At 36.4% G+C, this 22,783-nt stretch overlaps 1 protein-coding gene across 1 annotated transcript in view; it reads right to left on the minus strand.

Annotated features, from left to right (window-relative positions):
- LOC306668601 (sperm-associated microtubule inner protein 4-like) overlaps positions 1 to 17,086 on the minus strand; it is a 30,660-nt gene extending 13,574 nt beyond the window's left edge. Inside the window, 4 exon segments of the mRNA XM_079152117.1 lie at positions 1,259 to 1,288; positions 3,901 to 3,972; positions 8,653 to 8,829; positions 16,319 to 17,086. Of these exon segments, the coding sequence (XP_079008243.1) occupies positions 1,259 to 1,288; positions 3,901 to 3,972; positions 8,653 to 8,829; positions 16,319 to 16,452 (413 nt within the window). The 5' untranslated portion in view covers positions 16,453 to 17,086.
- Positions 17,087 to 22,783: the final 5,697 nt, after the last annotated feature.

Consider the following 22,783-nt stretch of genomic DNA (forward strand, 5'->3'; position numbering starts at 1 on the left):
AGCATCTTATAGTGCCCAAAAGTAAGGAACTGCTAAAAGAAAGAAAGAAAAAAAAAGCACCCTCCAAATCCCCACAAGAATGAGGAAAATGTCAAAAGAATACAGAAGAGAATTAGAAGAATTTCTTATGGCCAATGTGAGTAATAAAATAAAGGGGTACTATATTACTGCCTAAGACCAAAAAATCAAATATCCCCAAGTCAATACTGAAAATAAGTGGTTCCATAAATAAATGGAAAGGAATAACCATGCAGAAGAATGCCAAAAGTTTAAGCAGGTGCTTTGCTCTTGGAAGGTGGAGCCTGATGCCAGATGCCTACCATGCACAGTGACTTTCTTTTTAAGGGAACAGTGTGGATGGGAGGAGAATAAAAGAAAGTAACTGTACAGTAATGAATCCTGAAAATCGCTGCCTCTGCCAGGTGATCAAGGCCAACATCAGAGAAATCAGGTATACAGCATGCACCCTTCATAGGCAGTGATGAAAGTGGTGATTTACCTCTGTGGTCCTTCTCCCCAAAACAATGCCCCAGTTTAATCATTGAAAAACACTAGCTAAAATCCATTTGGGAGCATTCTACAAAATATCATCTATAATTCTCAAAATAGTCAAGGTCAAGGAAAGCCTGTGAAAATGTCATAACAAAAAGGCATCTAAGGAGACATGAAGACTAAATGTAATGTAGTATCCTGGATAGGATCCTGAAACAGAAAAAGGACAGTAGGTAAAAACTAAGGAAATTTGAATAAAGTACAGACTTCAGTTAAACTAATGCATTGATACTTGTTCATTAATTGTGACAAATGTGCTATATTAATGTGGTCATATTAATATGGCAATAGTAGGGGAAACTGGTTGGAGGGTATGTAAGAACTTGCTGTACTAACTTCCTTATAATTCTATAAATCTAAAACTATACTAAAATAAAACTTATTTAAAAAGAGATTGGCAATGGGCTGGAGATTGAACTCAGTGTAGAGGGCTTGCCTAGCATGTGCAAGGCCCTGGGTTCAATCCTTAGGACTACCAAACAAACAGAGGGGGGTGGGGGAGGAGAGAGAGGGGCAGGGGATATAACTGGGGAGAAAAAAAAATAATGGCACCTGGATTGAACCTGCCTCTCCTTCCATTTGTTAAAAAATAGCTTTCATCAAAAGTCTCACTTCTCTCACCTGTCTTAAGTGGTATGTATAGAATGCCAGTATTTTTTTTTTTTCTGATTATAACAAGGGAGGAAAATATAAGTTTTGTACTTACTCTAATGTTGAATTAGATGGTTTGGGCAACCTAGAATTAAAACAGAAAACAAGTCCTAATTTAAATTAAGGGCTTTTAAAGGCTTGTATTATTATTAGAAACTTGCTTAAGACTAAAGATATACACCATTTTCAAACTATATTGTCACTGAGATACTTTTTATTAACTTTCTGGAACTGGGCATATTGACAGGATAGAGAAATATATTTTCATATCTGTTGTCTATTGATCAGTTTTTCCATTCCATGTATTCTTACTTCAGTCCTAATCACCCTTTTGCATTTCTTATTTGCAGTAAAGGTACAGGGGCTGATGGGCAGCTTCTAATAAGAGAGCTCTGGTTCTTATTGACCTTGACTCTCATAATCAGGTAGTAGCCAAAGAGCCCTCAGGAAGCCTGACATCACATATGTGGTGCAATTACATGACCTGAAGCAACCCAAATATGGCCTTGTTGGGAGGATATGTAGGTTATGGGTATACTTTGTTCCTTTACCCAGAGTTGCTGATCTCTCATGATAGTAAATGTTGCTATGAGAGGACAGAACAAAACTGATCAAGTTCCTGGAGGTTTGCCTTTCCATACCAGTTCATTGCAAGGTTGTATGTTTAATTATTTGGAACCCTGATTTCCAAGAAATAATACTATAGTCCGATTTCAGACATGAAAAATAAACAGAATGCCATCAATTTGATAGTAAAAGTTGGTAAAACTGAATACACTTCAAATTTTCAGATGTTTTTACATATTCACTAGAAAGTGGCATATAAGTCATAGAATTTTATTACTCTAGCATATGTTATAAATACACAATTCTCATGAACCATAAATGTTTATATCTTAAGTATGTGGGCGTGGAACTAAAAAAAATATTTCCTCTTTTCTAGTTATATTGTTGAGTTGGAGATGGGGGTGAACAATGAATATATGAATCCAAGGGATCTGGAGTTACAATTTCCTACGTACAAAATGTTAAGTTGGCATCTAAAATTGCTCTCATGTGACAAATTTTTCTGTGATGTTGATAAGTATATGACTAAAATTGATTTGATTCAAAATGAAAAAAATAAATTTTAAACTAAAAGGAAATCTTTTTAAAAAATTCAAAATTAAAGAAAATGAAAGTAAAATGAAATTCGCAGAGATGCCACTTGCTTGATCCAAACCAGTTAATTAATCCTATGGCCATATTCCATATCTGCTTTGCAAAGTTAAACCCAAAGGGTTAAAACCCAAGCAAACACCAATTTTATCTTTTTGGCTCCCTCTAGTGGCTAAAATCTATACTGCACCATCTTTTGGGCTTTTTTGTTCTATTTAGTCATACATGACAGCAGAATGCATTCTGATTCATTGTACACAAATGGAGTACAACTTTTCATTTCTCTGGCTGTACATCTTCTTAATCTATAAACAACTAACAAATCTTAATAAAGGTCAAGAAATAGTATGCTAACTTTAAGTCCTTTGGATATAAACCGAGGAGTGGGATAACTGGATCAAATGGTGGGTCCATTCCAAGTTTTCTGAGGATTCTCCACACTGCTTTCCAGAGTGGCTGCACCAATTTGCAACTCCACCAGCAATGTATATGTGTGCCTTTCCCCCCACATCCACGCCAACATCTACTATTGTTTGTGCTCTTGATAATAGTCATTCTAATTGGAGTAAGATGAAATCTTAAGAGTTGTTTTAATTTGCATTTCTCTAATTACTAGAGATGTTGAACACTTTTTCATATATTTATTAATTGCCTGTATGTCTCCTTCTGTAAAGTGTCTGTCCACTTCCTTGGTTACTCTTCCAGCACTTGTTCCTATTCCTGTGATAGACTTATCACATGGATTATGACTATTTGTCTTTCTCCCCCAATAGATTATACCTATGGACCTGGACAATATATACTCCATGATAAGTCCTTAACTTCTTGCATAATGACTGACAAATTATAGGAGGGCAATTCAGAAATATTTGCCCCATTAAACAGAATGAAGAAGTCTGATGTTCTAAAAACTGTAAATAAAGAACAGGTGGTAAAACAAAAAAAAAAAAAAATATATTTTCATTGTTACTTCAGTACTGTCAATATTTTATTCTTATTTGACAAAAAATAAAAATGTATGAATTTAATATACATGACAAACCATTTTAAAGAGTGAAGATAATTTAATATACTAGAACATAATACCTTTAAGCAAAGGGTAAATTAATAAATATTAATTATCCAATTATTTAGTAATTTTTTAAAGAGTTACTTGTAGATAACCATAAGAAACCTCTCATGAAATATCAATTCAAAAATCTGTTGAGGGCCACTATGGCATTTTCTGTCTATTTTTCATCAAATATAATTAGATTGAGTAAGTAGGTCTAAGGTAGGGATGACCTGTAAGAATCCCTTTGAACTTCACTATTCATTACTTCTTACTCTTTGTTGACTTGTTTAAATGCTACAAACCATTGCTTTTGGTTTATTTGCTTCTAGGATTTCTAGTATTAATGATGTCTATTTTAATAAAAAGGAAGAATTTTTTTTTCTCTAAAAGGCTCCCTGTGAGGACTTTTTTATTTCTCATATGACTCATTTCTACTTAAAATATTATTTGATCCCATGTAAGGGGAAGGGGGACCTCAGACTTACAAGGAATCATTTCCATAGATGTCACTTTTTTTGTTCCGTGTCAAATAATAGAATTGTTCAATAGGAAGTTTTCTAAAAAGAAAGAAAATATTAAATTGAACATCTTTTTAAATTAACATAGTATAATGGGGAGATTGTAAAAGACAAGTAGATTAAGACAAACAATATATAGAAATTCAGTATATAAAAAGGTGATACTTTAAATTAGTATAAAAGTATGTATATTTCAATAAACAGTACAGGAAAAATTCACTACCCATTTGGAAAATAGTACATCTCTTCACTAGTCAAAAAGATAATTCAGATAGATTAAAAATCTAAAGAATTGAGGATAAGTCTACAAATATTAAAAAAGAAAATGTATAGGTATATGTTTTTTTCTTAGCTGATAAAGAGGGCCTTTTAAATAAGATTTTTCTTTCAAAAGTTAAAAGCCAAAAGAACATTTGATAAGACAAAGGACATTACAAAAAGCCTAATAAAACAAAAGTTGGAAGAAATAAAGATAACATATAAGGGATTGTTGATACCTAGGACATCTACTAATTCTACTAAATTAAAAAATTTGTATTTTGAATATTTTATATTATGACCCAGAACTTCCACTTAGGATATGCCCTAGAGAAACATTTGTGCATGAGTCCAAAGCCCTCTACAAGGAGGTTCATAGGTTCATTACAGTAAGTTAAAAAAACAAAAAGGATCAAAGAACTATGAGTGGCTAATTCACACTGAATTATCCATATTGTGGAATATTATGAGAAATTAAAAATAATAAAGTAAGTCTGTATTTACTGACATAGGACTAGATTGTAGGGGGAAAAAACACCCAAGTTTCTTAGCACTGTGTATCAAATGATTTCACACATAAACAAAATTTCCCATAAAATTTCAGTGGGCACATGTATAACTGTGTAAATAGATAACAGAAGGTATGGAAGGAGACACACCAAATTGGTAACTGTGGTTCCTTCTAGGAAGGGAAGTGGGGTTAGGAAGTGGTGGTCAAAGGAGGCTGGCCTCATCTGGAATGTTTTCAGACGTGTTGTAGTGCTCACTTGTCACTGTGGTTGCCCTGTATCTTTTGAATGCCCTCTCTGTTTTTATAGTGAGTTGGTACTGTGAATCTCATCTACCCAACATAGTTACTCACCGGCAAATCAGTATCTACTGCAGATGTGGGTGATCGGCAGAACTTTTGTGCACACATTTGCACCCTGGATGCTAGGGAGGCTGTGAAGTGGATTTCTGGATCTTACTTGGTCAAGTGGGATGTTCCAAATGTGGGAAACTAGCAAAACACAGAGACGGTATTGCACCTTTCACGTACCTCAGTGCCAATACCTATGACTACATTTTTAAAATGAAGAAAATAAAGGGATGCTGGTGAGCACTGAATCCATTCAGATGATTGGGAAAATTATTGATCTGCAATAGAACAATAATGTACAACAATAATTTTTCCAGTCACTGTCTGCCCTTTTGTCTGTCTCAAGATTTTTCCCCCTACTAACAGGATGATCTACTCTTTTAATCTCTTTAAAGTAAAGTAGAGAATTGCAGAGTTTTGTAGGCTCACCTTGTCTTAGTTGGAATGTAGGGGTTGGGTTAGGTATAATGATTCTCTAACAATCATGCTGTTTCCCCTTGGGCCCCAACAGGGAGAGTATGGGAATATATGGGGTGGTTTTATTTTAGTTGTCACAATGAATTCAGGATGCTACTAGTATTTCCAGGTCAAGAGCCAAAGATGCTAAACACCTTGCAATATATGGGACAAAGAACTGTTCTGCTCCAAATGCATTCTTGGGAAACAATGTTAGGGCCTGGAATAATCTCCATAAAGTTTTCTTTCCTCGTCTGCCACTTACTAAAATGAATGGCATAGGTTGTTTGCCTTTCATTGGTGACTGACTGCTGATAAAATTTGTACTTGTCTAATCTTTTATGAAGGAGAGATTTTGCTTTGTGAAGTCATTTATAATACCTTTCAGTATTATTAAAGATTACTAGAAAAATCAGAGTACCCAGGAAATTCAAAGTACTTTTAGTTCACAGAGCACTACAGCTGTATTTTAAGAGCTTTTAACCAGTAGCTTAAAGGAAGAATTTCCTTTTCCAAAATGAACAATTTTACCACTTTACCAAACTTTAAGCAATGTTTATGGAAGTGAAAACTAAGTTATACACTTTCATTACTTTGTGATTTGATTCTGTCAGTAACTGATGCCAAATTAGGTGATAACTGATCTCACTTAGAATTTCTGAAACTTGCATATTGTGAGTAAGTATTACTAAAGCTCCTTTATGATACTTTGCTATGCTATTTTATGTCAGGAAAACTCCGAGGGGCAGTGATGCTCCATGTGGCATAACATGGATGTTGCACTGGAACATGTGTACAGAAACATTTTCTGTAGTAAGAAATGCTCTTTTTTATTTCTTAACCCCAGATGACATACTTTAGGATGTCTCATCTTAACCTTCCAAAGGAGTAGGTACTTTAAGTTTCCAAAGGCACAGGACAGAGGATTTGGTGAGGCAAAAGAGTGATCCTGTTTCCCACAAAACCCCCACTGAAACACCTCCTGCCAAAGGAGGTGGCAGGGTGTGGTTGCCAGAGAAAACCTTTTTTTTTAAATTTTATTTTTTATGAACTAAATGAGGCTTCACCCATGAGAAAGCTGTAAAACTGTTATTCTGTATAAAAGGCTCTTTTTAGGGAGAAAGAAAAATATTGTAATAGAAGTTATTCCTTGTTAGGAAACAAGGTAAATTCTATTCTGTAGTTGTTTGCCAAGCAATTTGCATTAAACATGAAGACAGGACTTTGTCCTAAATATATTTTTAAGAGATGAACATGCTAAAGTGATAATATTTGACATAAAGGGACATGAAGGGACCTTAACCTACATTTGTGAGTCAGAGATGACAAATAAGTGAAACAAATATTTCTTCTCCCAGTATCTTGGGGCTGCATTCAGTAAGACCAACACAAACCTTTCACTTCAACTAGATTCTCTCAAGAAACGAGTATTTGTCTTTCTTTTTTACACACTGAAATTATATGCAAACACTTCTAATTATTTTAGAATTCTGTGCATTTTTTAATATTCAAATTTTGGAGGACAATAGCTATAACTCCATAAAGAGTTGTAACTCCCAGGTCTGCAAAACCATACTTTCTATACTTAAATTACTGAATAGATAAATGAATAAATGGATGAGTTTTATGGTTTATATATTAGGTGCCCCAAAACCTCATGTGTGAGACCATGCAAGAAAGTCTTAACTTAATCAGTGCATTATCCCCCAGAGGGATTAACTGGGTAGTAACTGTGGGCAGGAAAGGTGTGGCTGGAGGTGGTGGGTCACTAAGGGCATGCCTTTGGGTTTTTGTCCCTGGTGAGTGGAGTGCTCTCTCTGCTTTCTGGTGCCATGTGCCTATCTGCTTTCCTTGGTCACACTCTTCCCCATGATATCCTGCCTCACCTTGGGCCTTGAGGAATGCAGCTGGCCATTTATGGACTGAGATCTCTGAAACTGTAAGCCCCCAAATAAACTTTTCCTCATCTAAAAAGGTTCTTGTCAGGTCTTTTGGTCATAGCAGCAAAAAAGTTGACTAAAACAATGAGTGAATAAAATGAACAGGTGAAAACAACTTGGATTTTGTAGTCAAACAAACCTGAACTCAATATCCTTGTTCTACTACTTTATAACTGACCCAATGGAAGGTAATGAAACTCCTGGTTCTCTGTCTATTCATGGTAAAACCAGGATGATACCATCCATTTTACAAAGATATAATTCTCTATTACATTAAAAAGTTAAACTTAAAAACCTGTTGAATGAGTGAGTGAACTTGAGGTCCTTACTTCTACAATGTGCTGATCTCTAGATCTTCCCAATTGGCTCTGACTATTGGCCTTTTCATCTGTCAGTTTTTTACAGTTTTACTGAGGTATTGATAAGATTATCAGCTGCACAGGTCACTATTTTAATGTTTCTCTTTGCTATGGCTTGTCTTACCTATTTATTTCTTTTGCATGTTATATAACAAAACCACTAGCTAACTAGATTGTCAGTGCAGGTAATCAAAATTGTTAGATAAATAAGAAGAAAAGTAATCTTTGTGCCATGGTTTGGTGGATTCTTCTCTGAATTTCATAACTAAAATTAATCTTTAGTAAATATTTAATTTGAAATTTAATTTATTCTTCAAAGTTTTTGCTTTATATTGTTTTAACTTGTGTTTTGAATAGAGTTGCTGAAAGTGACTTTAACGTTTATAAGTTATTATTGAAGTACGTAAATATTTGAAAACATTGCCTGCAAATTTTAATGACTATAAAGATTGGTGAAAAAATTACAAATCAAAAGTTCCAAAAACCAAGAACATCTGTACAAATTAGGCCAAATCTTTGCTCAGACAAAAACATGTTTAATTTAATATCCTTTTTTCCTCTCTCATATTCTCATTTAACTTTAAATAAGATGTGGTAAGTGAGGGAATTAAGTTAATCAGAATTTTTTTAGAATACTTTATCATCTCTAAGGACATAAAAATATTTAATAAACAGGCTTTTTTTATTTCATGATTAGAAATCATATAATGAGTTTTTCTATCTGTGTCTTTTTATACATAGTAAAAGAAATTAGTTTGGAGGCATATTTAAGTTAACAAAAGGTTCAACAGAAATAGAGAAAATGGATAACAACAATCTTTATGTGACTAGCATCAAGTTTAGTTACCTTGGCCAGGTTTCTCCACCAAATCCATAATGCTGATGTCCTTTGCCCATGACACGAGAAGGTTCATATTTTGGCCTGTGTTCCTCAGGCAGTGAAAGCGGTATAATCCCACCATATTCCCTTTCAGCGCCCCATGGAAGCTTACACTGTTGGAGTGACTTCCTTAATTCCTGATACCTGTGGGAATAGAAAGACTTTTGAAATTGTTCAGCAACAACTAAAATTCCTATTGCTTCATAAGTATTTTTAGATAGAATAGAGAATTCTTGGTAATGGATATATTATGATAGTTTCTGGGTAGATAGGCATCATGGTACTGCTGAAGAACTGCAGTTTGATTCCTAAATTCCGACAGATTATCTACCCGCCCCCAAACAGTGGTAGTATATTTATCTAAAATAACATTGAGAAATAACTCACAAGATATAGAATTCATCAACTTACAGTATAATTCAATGGCTTTTTAGTTTATTCACAGATATGAATGTTCAACTTTAGAACATTATCATCTAAAAAAAAAAATCCTGTACTCTTTAAATCTTCACCCACTATACACTTCACCCTTTCAGCCCTGAGCAACTATTAATCTACTTTCTTGTGCTATAGGTTTGCCTATTTTGGACATCTCATATGAACTGAATTATATATACTGAATTATATAATTACATGTTAAATTATACAATATGTGGTCTTCTCTGATGGGCTTTTTTTTCTCTTTTGGTCCTGGGGATTAAACTCAGGGGTGCTTAACCACTGAGCCACATCCACAGCTCTTTTTTTTTTCTTTGTATTTTATTTAGAGACAGGGTTTCACTGAGTTGCCTAGGGCCTTGCTAAGTTGCTGAGGCTGGCTTTGAACTTGCAATCCTCTTGCTTCAGCCTCTGAACCCACTGGGATTACAGGTGTGTATTACTGCACCCAGCTTCTGATGGGCTTTTTAACATAACAGTTTCAAGGTTCATCCGTGTTGCAGCACGTGTCTGTACTTTGTTCTTTTTAATAGCCACATAACACTCTAATATGTGGATAATACCACATTTTGTTTAGCTGTTCATCAGTTGCTGGATAATTCACTCTTAGGAACAATGCTGCTGTGAATACTCATGTCCAAGTTTTTGTGTGAATACTTTTTTTTAATTTAATTGGGAATACATAAGGGAGCTAAATGGCTGAGTTATATGGTAATTCTGTGTTTGTTAAGGAACTGCCAAACTGTTTTCAATTGCAGGTGCTTTATTTTTACATTTCCACCAGTACTGTATAAGGGTTTCAATTTTTCCACATTCTTGCCAACAGTTGTTATTGTGTTTAAAAAGAACAATATTATTATAGCCCATTTAATGAGTGTGGTGTTATTTTGGTTTTGATTTGTTTTTCCAAATGATTAATGATATTGGGAGTTTTTTCATGTTACTAATGGCCATTTGAATATCTTCTTTGGAGAAATGTCTATTTGGATCCTTTGCATTTTTTTTTTTTTTTTTTTTTTTTTTGTAGTGCTGGGGATTGAACCCAGGGCCTTGTGCTTGCGAGGCCAGCACAGTACCAACTGAGCTATATCCCCAGCCCTCCTTTGTATTTTTTAATCAGGTCATTTGCTTTATTTTTGAGTTATAAGAGTTTTTTTTTTTTTTTTTTTTACAAAGTTAAATTGTCTTTATTTGCAGTTGCTATGATTTTTTTTTTTTTTTTTTTTTTTTTACTTTGTATTTTTATTGCCTTGGTCTACTGGTAAGTCCTCTCGTGCCTTGTGCATTTTTTTTTTTTTATTGTAAACAAATGGGATACATGTTGTTTCTGTTTGTACATGGCATAAAGGCATACCATTTGTGTAATCATAAATTTACATAGGGTAATGTTGTTTGATTCATTCTGTTATTTTTTCCCTTCCCCCCACCCCTCCCCTCCCACCCCTCTTTTCCCTCTATATAGTCCTTCCTTCCTCCATTCTTGCCCCCCTCCCTAACCCTAACTCTAACCCTAACATTAACCCCTTCCTCCCTCCATAAGAGTTCTTTATATGTCCTAGATACAAGTCTTGATTACATATGATGTGCAAATATTTTCTCCTGGTATGCATTTCCTTTTTGCTTACCTGCTAGTGTCCTATGAAACACAAAAATTTTTAATTATCACAATATTCAATTTATGTTTCCCTGTTTTGCTTGGCTTTGGATGTAATACCTAAGAATACATTGCCAAATCCAAGATCATGATTTATTCCTGTTTTCTTCTAAGGGTTTTATAGATTTAGCTCTTAAATTTAGGTTGATTTGATTCATGACAAGTTAATTTTTATACATGGTATGAAATAAAGATCCAATTTATTCTTTTGCCTGTAGAAACCCAGTTGTTCCAGCACCATTTGTGGAAGAGAGTTCATTGTCTTGTCTACAGATTATCTTTTTTTTTTTTTAAATGGAGAATACTGTAAAATAATAGTACAAATATTTATAAAGGATATATTTGTTACTCAACAATTCAGTGAAGTTCACCACGCTCACAAATGCTCTGTCTGGATGAGGATTTGGAGGAAACTGAGGAATGATTTTCGAGAAAATTGAGGAATTAAGTTTTGCCCCTGGGTCAATATGTTGCTGAATAGGAATAGCCCAAGTGGAACCAGGAACCAAAAGTTAGATGGGACAAGACTCTAACATGCTACCCCATCTTCATCCTAGGAATCTGGATAAAGTTTGAGGAATTCCCCAAGGCTTCAATTTGTAAAGACTTGAGCAGAACTCATTCAGATCTCGAGGGCTGTGAAACTAGGGTTGAATTTTGGACTATATTGAGCTAATGTGAAGTTCAGGAACTTAGGGCACAGTAGAGAAGAGCCATGGTGAGAGGTGAAGCACGAGAGGGTAATATCCTATGGGGCCTCATAAGCCTTTGGACTGCCCTGTAAGATCTATGGAGAGCCAGTCAGAGACACGGAAGGGGAGTTCAGAGAGTCAGGGTTGTGCCATGTTTTTCTTTGTGCCAGTACAGTGCTTGGCTTAATGCAATCTCCCTATAAAAAAGTACTGAATGGAATAAAGAAATAACATGTAGCACTGCATTGTTTTAAGAAGTCACTGGATCAAAGACTGTTGAACTATGGTCTATAGGGTAAATCCAGCCCACTACCTGTTTTTATAAGTAAGTATTTTATTGGAATGCAACCAAAGCCATTCTTTTATGCACTATCTATGGTGTTCGGCTGCTTTTGCACTATAATGGTAGAGTTGAGTAGTTGTGCCAGTAGTCGTAAAGGCTAAAATATCTTTCTGGTTCTTTGGTTCTTTAAAGAAAAAGTTTACCTACCCCTACTACTAGCTAGTCAGGGAGAGTCTTGGTGACTATGGATTTTGGGTGCTGTAGAAGGGATGCTGGCATTCAGCTGTCAGACCTCAAAGGCCCCATCAGCTCTCTGACTATGATCAACAGACATGGTTTGGGGGACATGACAAGTGAAAAATATTTAAATACATGTGATTAATGACAATCTAAGCTTTAATATTTAGCTCTGTAAAAGTTAAATTTAAATCATAAAATGAATTCATTTCTCAACATTTGACCCCCATATATTACATTGTCCCAGAGGATGAGCCAGGGGAAAATGTTAATCAATCATGTGGGCTGGCATCCACCTAAAGGTGATAAGTTGCAAATAACCATTTAAAAATAAAGGACAGGGCTGGGAACATAGCTCAGTTGGTAGAGTGCTTCCTATCATGCACAAGTTCCTAGGTTCAATCCCCAGCACCACCAAAAAAATAAAAATAAAAATAAAAGGACAATGCCCAATAAGTCATGTTTCTCTTTTATTTTAGGGTCTCATGGTCTCCCACCCCACCCTATAATGCTTTAACATTATATAGGAGGAACCAATTAAAAGTAAAAAATGAGGTTTTCAGATGAAAATAATTTCAAAGTTTACACAAAACACATCTCCATAACAAAAATGATAATGATCAAATAACGGATACTGTAATCTACAGCCAAATAAAATTGTGTTTACTTATTTTGAGGAAAGATGCATTCTCTGTTGATGAACCAGTGTTTCATTCTGAAGTACTGTATAGCATTTTAAGTAACATATTCCATATCAAAAGGGCTAAATTTAGTCACAAATTAATGGAAGGCAGGATTAAAGGAAAACTCAGAACAAAGTAACTCTCATTTTTTTTTTTTTGTTAGCAGAGTGCTAATCATAAAAAAAAAAAACAGTTAAAGAATCAGAAAACAAAGTAAATTCAGAACCTATAATGAAAAACTAAGCAAATTTCAAGGCACTTCTTTAAGTAATATGTTTGTTTGCCTGATGAGCTTGATAACTTGTAAGAGGTAAGAAGTCAGGTGAATGGAAAACGGGATAGGAATCTGTGATGATTTTTGGTAGCTGTCCCTGCCACTGTTAAATTTTCAATGGAAGAAATACAAAATACACTACCTGCTTATTTACTTAATATTCTTTAGGGAGATCAAGTGAGGCTGTATGAAATAGTGTCTACTATAATTGTTCTAAAATATACAAGTGAGTAAATTAATTGAAGTACTGGTATAAAGATTAGCTTGCTCTTGGTCTTGGGTAAGCCAGAAACAGAATCCAAACAGAATCTTGGTTTTCTTGCTGTCTTCAGTGTTTTCTGCTAGCCCAGTCATTCTCAAAATAAGCTAAAACTTTTAAAAAATACGGACCACCTTGCTCTACCTCAGACCTAGTGAGCCAGAATACATGTAGATCAAGCCTGGGAATGAGTATTTTTAGAAAGATCCTTGGGTGATTTTGAGGTGCCCTTGTTTGCAAACCAGTCCTGGGTAACAACACAGCTAGATGGTATTGTCTATTATAAAAAGAAAGAGGTGGCTAATGTGAAAACCATTTTACATAACTATTAGAATTGCCAAGTTTGTTCAAAATACACATTTTAAAAGGGTTAATAAGTTTACCTGTTTAGAAAATTGAGCTGCTGAGAGCTAATGTAGGCTAGGACTAAGGTTCACCCTTATCATTAGGAAGGGTATTCCAGGAGCTTTTTGCTTTGTATTGTTTTGCTTACAAGAAATCCTGTGGTTTGAGTTGGGAGCCACAGACCCAGAATTTGGTCTGAAGAAATAAACCACAGCAATGAGAGAGCAGGTGCCACTGTTACACTGATGATACTTTCCAGAGAAGTTCAGAAGTAACATTTAGGGAAAAGAGAATCTTATGTAAGCTGTCTGGCTGCCTTTTAAGAGGGAGTTAAGATAGTTTCTGGGAATACATGATCATCCTGGCTTTCTCAATCACGGGACTGTGAAAGGAAAGAATTCGCATGAAAAAGGAAAATAAGTTTTAGTTATTAGGAGCCAAGCAGATAGTTAATATCTAGATATTGTTTCAAATAATCTTTAATTGCAGTTTATAAGTAGTTGACTATATGTGTATTAAATTTTATAGTCGGTTAATGAAAAGCAGTGGTTTGCAAACAAGGGCACCTCAAAATCACCCAAGGATCTTTCTAAAAATACTCATTCCCAGGCTTGATCTACATGTATTCTGGCTCACTAGGTCTGAGGTAGAGCAAGGCGGTCCGTATTTTTTAAAAGTTTTTAGCTTATTTTGAGAATGACTGGGCTAGCAGAAAACACTGAAGACAGCAAGAAAACCAAGAATCTCACACTTTTGAATCTCACACTAGTTAAGGAATTTTAGAGTCAAACCTTGACCAACCCAGGCCATTTAGCTAAATTAATCAATATTTCAGTGAAAAGTTGCTGCTTTTGCTTTTTAATTTTTGTTTGTTTTAGGTACTGGGGATCGAACCCAAAAGTACTTAACCATTGAGCCACATCCCCAGCCCCTTTCTATTTTTTAAAATTTTGAGACAGGGTCTCACCAAGTTGCTCAGGGCCTCACTAAGTTCTGAGGCTGGCTTTGAACTTGGGATTCTCCTGCCTCAGCCTCCCAAGCCACTGGAATTACAGGTGTGTGCCACTGTACCTAGCTAATAGTGCTTTTTGAAGGCACAGTGAATTCAGTCAGACATGTCAGCCCTAAATTTTTACTCAGGTCTCTTTTTGGCCAAATACACGTTGCTATTTTTGAACCAGGAACAATTGCCCATCCCCAGGTCAACATGATCTGCTACAGGTTTCCTCTGACTCAAGGGAAGTGCTCCCTAATCTGATGGCCCTTGGAGTGGAAAAAAGCTGGAATTTTGAGCAGAAAGCCATTCTTATGAATTAGGTTACAGCAGTAGAGTAGGAACAGCAAGGACTGATGCAGAAGGAGAAGTGAACTGAGCCCTTTCCTCTCCAAATATAAAAATACTCCTTTTCATTAATAGTATCAGTTCACAAAAATTTTTGTTGAATATGATTTTACATTTAAAAAAATTGATAGGACACAATGGTATATTAATTCAGTGATTACTGTTTCTGGATAAAAGATGTAAAGGAGTTTTCTTCCTTGTTCTTTAATTTCATATTTTTTTCTGTTGGATAAATGAAGAATTTGTTTTCCCTGGATTTCTTCAGTTTCCAAATTATTTATAAAGAGCACATTAGCTTTGTAATTAAGGAAAAAGCTTTTCATTTTCTTCATGTAAATAGTATTTCTGTAAACTGGAATTGATCCAGGAAGTCTGATCACCAAGTATGGTGAAAACTTCTATGCAAGCTGGGAGAACAGTATTGCATCTGGCAAAGAGAACCTGTACAGAGGCCAAAAGAGTTTTCAAACTCTTCAAGGGCTTATTAGTCTGGGGATGCTGAGTTATTATTTTCATAGCTTCAGAGTTCATAGATACTACCTACCAGAATCAGCAGGTAGAAATTACGAGGAAGAAAAGTGTTCTCACTAGAAATAATTATCTAACAATCAGGAACATTCAAATATGGAGTAAACTACTTCCATGGTAGTGATGTCCCATTTTGGAAGTTTTCAAACTGAGGGTAGGTGACTTCCTGTCTGAGTTCCTAAAAATAATTCTTAAATAAGAAACCCGGCCAAGTAAAATTTCAAAAATCACAAAACAAAAACATGACTACACAGGCTATGTTTTCACCAAGTGTTTTGAGATTTTTTTCCCTCCCTTAAAATAATTCAAATAAATCAGATATAGAAAAGGCGAACACTAAGTTCTTGGCAAATTACTTGTCTGTATCTGTTCATATATAAAATGGGGATGATAAGAGTTTATTTCATAAGGTTATCATGAGGATTAAAAGAATTACACATATAAAGCATTCAGTACAGTGCTGACACACAGTAATTACTCCATATGTTAGATTTTAATCATAATGAGTAATGTGTTACAGTAAATTTAGTAAAGCAAAAATTAAGACAGTAACTATGAGCAACAGGTCCTGGGAGTATTTCTGAGCAGATGGTGTTAAAGGATGATAGTGAACCACCACAAATACTCTTAATAAAATAAAAAAAATCTTTGATTAAAACAAATTAAGTGACCACTCTAGAGTTCTACAATGTAGTGGAAGAATTTTATGTTTGCCTTTTTATAGTACACAGTAACTTACTTTCATCACGTTCCTAACAAATATGGACACTGCATTGTCATGTTTTTCCTTCCCTATGGTGTGATAAACAGAAGAGCCCCAAAGCAAATGTTTCTCATAAAAAATACACCAATGTATTAAAACCTTTTTAAAATTTGCGGCTTCTAGTTTTTGTTTTACCTGTCTTCTGAGGCAGTTGGGCGAGTGGTTGTTCGCAGAGGAGTGTGTAGTTCATTAGAGTACAAAGTGTCTGAGAGGATGTCAGCTCTGTCAAGCTCCCTGCAACAGTAGGGCCTGCCATGAATCACCTCCATACTTTTTGGCTAAAAAGGCACAATCTGGAAGAGAAAAAAGAGGACAGATTGATTTGGGAAACTGTCTTGGTCAATGCCACTCTGTCCCTGCCTCTGGGTAGGCAGGAAACATATTTTGTACCACCAACTCCTTTAACCCACAGCTGCAACCCAGGAAAGTCTAGATCCTCTGATGTCAAATCAGTTATAAATAGCACTTTAATTAAGTTCTGTGGAAATTTCAAGTGAAACAAATCCACAAAGTGAAACATGTTTCTAAGAAGAGTCTACACTACCGGCTTGCAGGTTCATACAAATCCACTAGACAACAACTGAAATTCAGTATTTGCCTCAAATTTAATCATAACAATTTAAGAAAACTCGGCTTTTACCCCCGTGGTCTTTCGGAAAACCAGAGAGACTCATCATTCAACAAAACCAAGAGCTGTCCTTCTACAGGATTCACGGTTCTGGACAAGAATCCCATTGAAAAAAAGGTGGAGACTCAGTTGTACTGTACGCATGAATGGGGCCCCAAAAGTGATTCCGGGTTCCAGACAGCGTGGATAAGAATCCCACCCCTCCCTCGGACTCGGGAGAAACCAAAGGGGCGCAGTGGCTAGGACGGCGGGTCCTGGGAGGGGAGGCCGAGCCTGCTGAGCGGTTCGAACGCACCTGGGATACCTGCCTGGGAGCGCCACGGGATCGCGCGCCCCTTTCCCCTCCCCAGAGCTGGCGGGTCTCCGCGGGGCGTGGAATTTCGCGGTCGCCCGCACCTGCGGTCCCCGGGAGCTTGCAAACAGGTGCGGGTGAGGGAGAGAGAGGGACCGGGGACAGGCCGGGGGCGGGGTTGAGGGTGCCTGTGACGGTGACCGTGACCGCGGCACTAGGTAATGCATCCTTGGGGGCGGGGGGCTTCCGCGTGCGGGGCGAGGAGCGGCGGGCGGCTCTTAGCGGTCTCTGAGACAGCCAGCCTTGGAGGCCAAGAATCCCAAGATTTGGAACCGGGATCGGAAGTAAGGAGAGAGGACGAGCCGCACAGAGGGCAGATGAGAAGGGCTTTTCCGCCGCCCCAGTCCCTGGCCCCGCCTCAGCCCCTGGCCCCGCCTCTCATGCTTCGGTCCCCGCCTCCTACTCGGCCCTGGCTCCGCCTTCTGCCGCGTTCGGCCGGGCGCCGCCCGCAGGTGCCCTCTGGTGGCTGCTGCGGAGGAATCGTTTTCTCTTTCGAGGGCGGCCCAGTCTAAGGATGGCTAGTATAACACCTCTGACTGGGGCATTATCTCCCGAGGTCTGGGCGAAGGAAGAGAGCGGGTCGTGAGGAGGAAAACAGGGGAGGTCCTAGTGGCTCCTGGGTTCCTGGGTTCCGCAAGGGCAGCCCCTGCAGATAGCATCCTGATTCTCTGCCCTTCCTTCCCTTGGTGGGCACTGATGAAGTGGCAAAGGGGCAGGTCGGCCTGCAGATGCAGTCCTTTATCTACTCCGTCCCCAAAGGCTTAGCTCCACCCAATTACCGCGGGTACCTCCCTCCATTCCCAAAGACACTAATGAGAACCATGTTTCTACACCAACAGATTGTTGAGTACAGAATCCCACCACCTGTTAAGGAACATGATGTGGAAAGGTTACCTTTTCGTAGTGAAAAGCCAACACGTCCTGCAGGAGCCCAGGAAATGCTGTGAGAGTGACCTCACACTGAGAAGGGAGGTGCGACAGGTGCCTTTGCTATTCTCTATTTTACACCTCTTCATCAACCAGCAGGTATTCTGTTTGTGTTCTGCCTTCTAAAGAAGTGTTAGCTGACATGGGGGAAGGAAGGTGCATTGGTATTGGCAAAGGAGTAATTGTGTAGTCCTGGCACTCTCCCCACCTGCCTGTAGTTGCTACTCTAAACCTGGAAGAGTAGGCCATGTTGGAGATAGAGTGGTGAGTAAGGTGAAGTTGGCTTTTGATCCACTTACCCATTTCTTTTTCAATTTCTGATAAAAGGCCATCATAGCCTTTTGTTGTTTTGCTGCTCTTGTGCTCAGAATCTCCCATTAAATTCCCTCTCAGCCTAGCTCATATCACATCCCCAGCCTTCCAATGCTCTCCACATTCCTCCTTTTCTCTGTGCTACACCTTAGTCTCACGTTCTCTTGGCCTGAGTCTTCCTGGGAGAAAACAACAGTATAATAGGTGAATCAGAGCTGTCTTGGTGTTGACATCAGGAAGGTTGTGGCAGTCGCAGGCTGAATGACCAGGATATACAGTGCTAATTGCCACGTTGTAGGTTTGAAATTTTATTTTAGTTCAAATGAGTATAAGGGGTAGGAAAATGTAATTATTTCTTACCTATGAATTTTTCAAATAAAATTTGTAAGTAAGAAAGAGTGTCAGATCTTTGTACAGTTGTTCTCTTTGGAAATATTTCTCTATCTGAAAGGTTCTCAGGGATGGTCAGGATTGAATCTTATGTGTTTGACAAATGATATATTCCTAGAATTTGTGATTTAACTCATTTGCCTCAGCCAGCAGATTATGTGGAGCTTATCTCCAACAACAAAAAGTGATCTTTGACTCATGGATACTCAAAGTGATGACTTCTTAGGCAAATCATGGTCAGTTGGGTCAGTAGATCACCTCAGATTACCTTCCTTCTGCTTCTGACATTTTGATCTCTTTTTCACTTTCTCATTTCCCAGTAATCCAGGGAAGAGGAAACTTGGGAATGAAAAGAAGTATATGTCACTAATACTGTGTCTGGATTGACAAAAATTCCAACTCATGCCTAGACCTTTCCTCTTCATTTAAAGAATATGCAGAAAGTAGATAATAATGTAAAGCTTGAATTATAGTCTATAACCTTTCTTTTAAGTCCGTTACAGAGACCTTTAACAAAATGGTATTTGAAAATGAATTAAATAAGTTTTTGAGGGACTCAGTACTTCTTGGCAGATAAGAATATTTTTTTAAATGAAAACATTTTGGATCTGTTCCTTGCCTAGAAGATGTATTGGAAAACCTCTCAGTGATTAAAAATAAATATTTTTAAAGTATGAGACTTTAAACCTTATTGGCTCCAGTATATCTTATCAACTCACTAGGATGGAAATTAAAATACACACACATGCATATACATACACATTCCACTGTCTTTAAAGTACAAATGAGTTAAATAATGTTTTAATGTTAAAATGTCCTCCTTGAGTAGCTGTCTCAGTCCATTTTCTGTTGTAGTTGAATACCACAGACTGGATAATTTAAAAAGAATAGAAGTTTATTTAATTCACCATTCTGAAGGCTGGGAAGTCTATGAGCATGATGCTTGCATCTGCTCAGCATCTAGTAAGGCCTTGCTGCATTAAAACATTTTGTATCTTTGATTTTTAATTTTTTTTTTTTTTTTTTTTTACTGCTGAGGATCAAACCCAGGGCCTTGCAAATGCTTAGACGAATGCTCTACCATTGAGCACCACCTTCAACTCAATCTTTGACTTTTTAATAAAAGTCCTAATGGGAGTGAGGTGGCATCATGTAGTGGTTTTGATTTGTATTTATCTGATAATTAATGATGTGAAGAATCTTTTCATATATGTGCTGGCCATTTTTATGTCTTCAAAGTAATGTATATTCAGATCTTTTGCCCACTTTAATAGGATTATATGTCTTTTCACTCTTGAGTTGTTTAAACTCTTTATAAATTTTGGGTTTGTCAGATGTGGTTTGCAATTTTTTTTCTTTTCAATCTGCTGTTTCATTTTGTTGATTGTTTCCTTTGCTGTGAAGAAGGGTTTTACTTTGAGCTAGTTCTATTTATTTTTGCTTTTGTGACCGGAGCTTTTGGTGTGATATTCAAAAACAAAGCAAAAGATTGCTGAGGTCAATATAATAGGGGCTTTCTCCCCTCTTTTCTAAACATTTTGTAGTTTCTGGTCTTATATTAAGGTCTTTTATCTATTTTGAGTTTTTTTTTGCATATGATATAAAGGTCCAATTTTATTATTTCACATGTGGAAATCTTTCCTAGCACCATTTATTGAGGTGAACCTCCTTCCCCTTTGAGTCTCCTTCATTCTCTTGTCAAAAATTAGCTGATTGTATAAATCTCGATGTATTTCTGGGCTATTTTGTTCTACTCTGTCTATTTTTATTATAGTTCTATACTGTTTTGCTTTTGTAGCTTTATAATACAGTATTAAATCAGGAAGTGTGGTGCTTCCAACTTTATCTGTCTCAGAATTGTTTTCGCTATTAGTGTTCTTTTATGATTCGTATTAATTTTAGGATTGCTTTTTCTATTTCTATGAAGAATGCCATTGAGATTTTGATAGGGATTGCATTGAATACAGATTCATATATTCAAATATATTGATTTGGATAGTATGCACACTTTAACAATATTATTTATTCCAAACCATGAACACAGAATATCTTTGCATGTGTTTCTTTCCATTTTTTCATCACTGTTTTATAATTTTCATTGTATAGATCTTTTACCTCCTTGGTTAAATTTGTTCCTAGAGAGTTAATTATTATTTTTGATGCTATGGTAAATGAGATTGTTTTCTTGATTTCTTTTCCAGTTAGATCATTATTTGTGTAAAAATACTAATGTTTTTATGTCGATTTTATACCTTGCAGCTTCACTTAATTTATTTATTAGTTTTAACAGGCGTGCGTGTGTGTGTGTGTGTGTGTGTGTGATCTTTAAAGAATTTTACAGATAGAATCATGTCAGCTGCAAGGAGAGAGTATTTGACTTCTTCCTTTGCCATTTAGATGTGTTTTATTTCCTTGCTGTTATTCCTAATACTTCCAGTACTTTGTTGAATAGAAGTGTTTTGTGCCAGATTCTTGTTTTGTGCCAGATCTTAGTGGAAAAGCTTCCGGTTCTGTCCCATTGACTGTATGTTCACTGTAGTTTTTCATAAATAGCCTTATTTTATCAAGGAACTTTTCTCCTATATATAGGCTGTTGAGAGTTTTTACTAAAAACAAATATTGGACTTTGTTGAATGCTTTTTCTGACTCAAATTTGAGATGATCATGTGGTGTTATCTTTCATTTTGTTAATGTGATACATTACATTGATTTGAATATGACAAAACGGCCTTTCATGCCAGGGATACATCTCACTTGGTTGTGATATATAATCTTTTTCGTGTGTTGTTGGATTTGTTTTGCTAATATTTTATTGAGGATTTTTGGATCAATATGTATCAAAGAAATTGGCCTGTAGTTTTCTTTTCTTGTGGTATCATTGGCTTAGATATCAATACAATCTTGGCCTCATAAAATGCTTGGACGTATTCCCTCTATTTTTTGGTTGAAACAAGTATTCATATTAATTCTTTTTTGAATGCTTTGTAGAATTCAGCTGTGAAGCCATCTGGTCCTACTTTATTGGGAGATTTTTTAAATTACTTTTTTCTATCTCTATATTTGTTGTTGGTGTGCTCAATCTATTTCTTTCTAATTCAATCTTGGTGGGGTGTATTTTTCTAGGAATTTATCCATTTCCTCTAGGTTATTCAATTTGTTGGTGTATAATTTTTCATAATAGTCACTTATGACCCTATTTATTTCTGAGTCATCTGTTTTAAATTTTTCATTTTTATTTTTGATTTTATTTTGATCTTCTCTTTCTCGCTTTAAAGTTAGACTAGCTAAGGGTTGTCAATTTCTTTTTAAACCAACTCAGTTTCTTTGTATGTCTTTTCTGTATTTGATTTATTTCTTTTCTGATTTTTTTAGTAGCATTTTTTTAATTAAAAATCATAAATATACATAGGGCAATGTTGTTTGATTAATTGTTATTTTTTTCCCTTCCCCCCACCCCACCCACCCCTCTTCCCTCTATACAGTCCTTCCTTTCTCCATTCTTACCACCCTCCTTATCCCTAACCCTAACGCTAACCCCCCCTACCCCCCATTATATGTCCTCATCTACTTATCAGCGAGATCATTCGTCCTTTAGTTTTTTTTTTTTTTTTTTCGTCCTTTAGTTTTTTGAGATTGGCTTATCTCACTTAGCATGATATTCTCCAATTTCATCCATTTGCCTGCAAATGCCATAATTTTATCATTCTTCATGGCGGAGTAATATTCCATTGTATATATATGCCACAGTTTCTTTATCCATTCATCAACTGAAGGGCATCTAGGTTGGTTCCACAATCTGGCTATGGTGAATGGAGCAGCTATGAACATTGATGTGGCTGTATCTCTGTAGTATGCTGATTTTAAGTCCTTTGGGTATAGGCCAAGAGGTGGGATAGCTGGGTCAAATGATGGTTCCATTCCAAGCTTTCTGAGGAATCTCCATACTGCTTTCCAGAGTGGCTGCACTAATTTGCAACCCCACCAGCAATGT

This window comes from Sciurus vulgaris, assembly GCF_902686455.1.
Source record: "Sciurus vulgaris genome assembly, chromosome: 8".
NCBI classification, from domain to species: domain Eukaryota; kingdom Metazoa; phylum Chordata; class Mammalia; order Rodentia; family Sciuridae; genus Sciurus; species Sciurus vulgaris.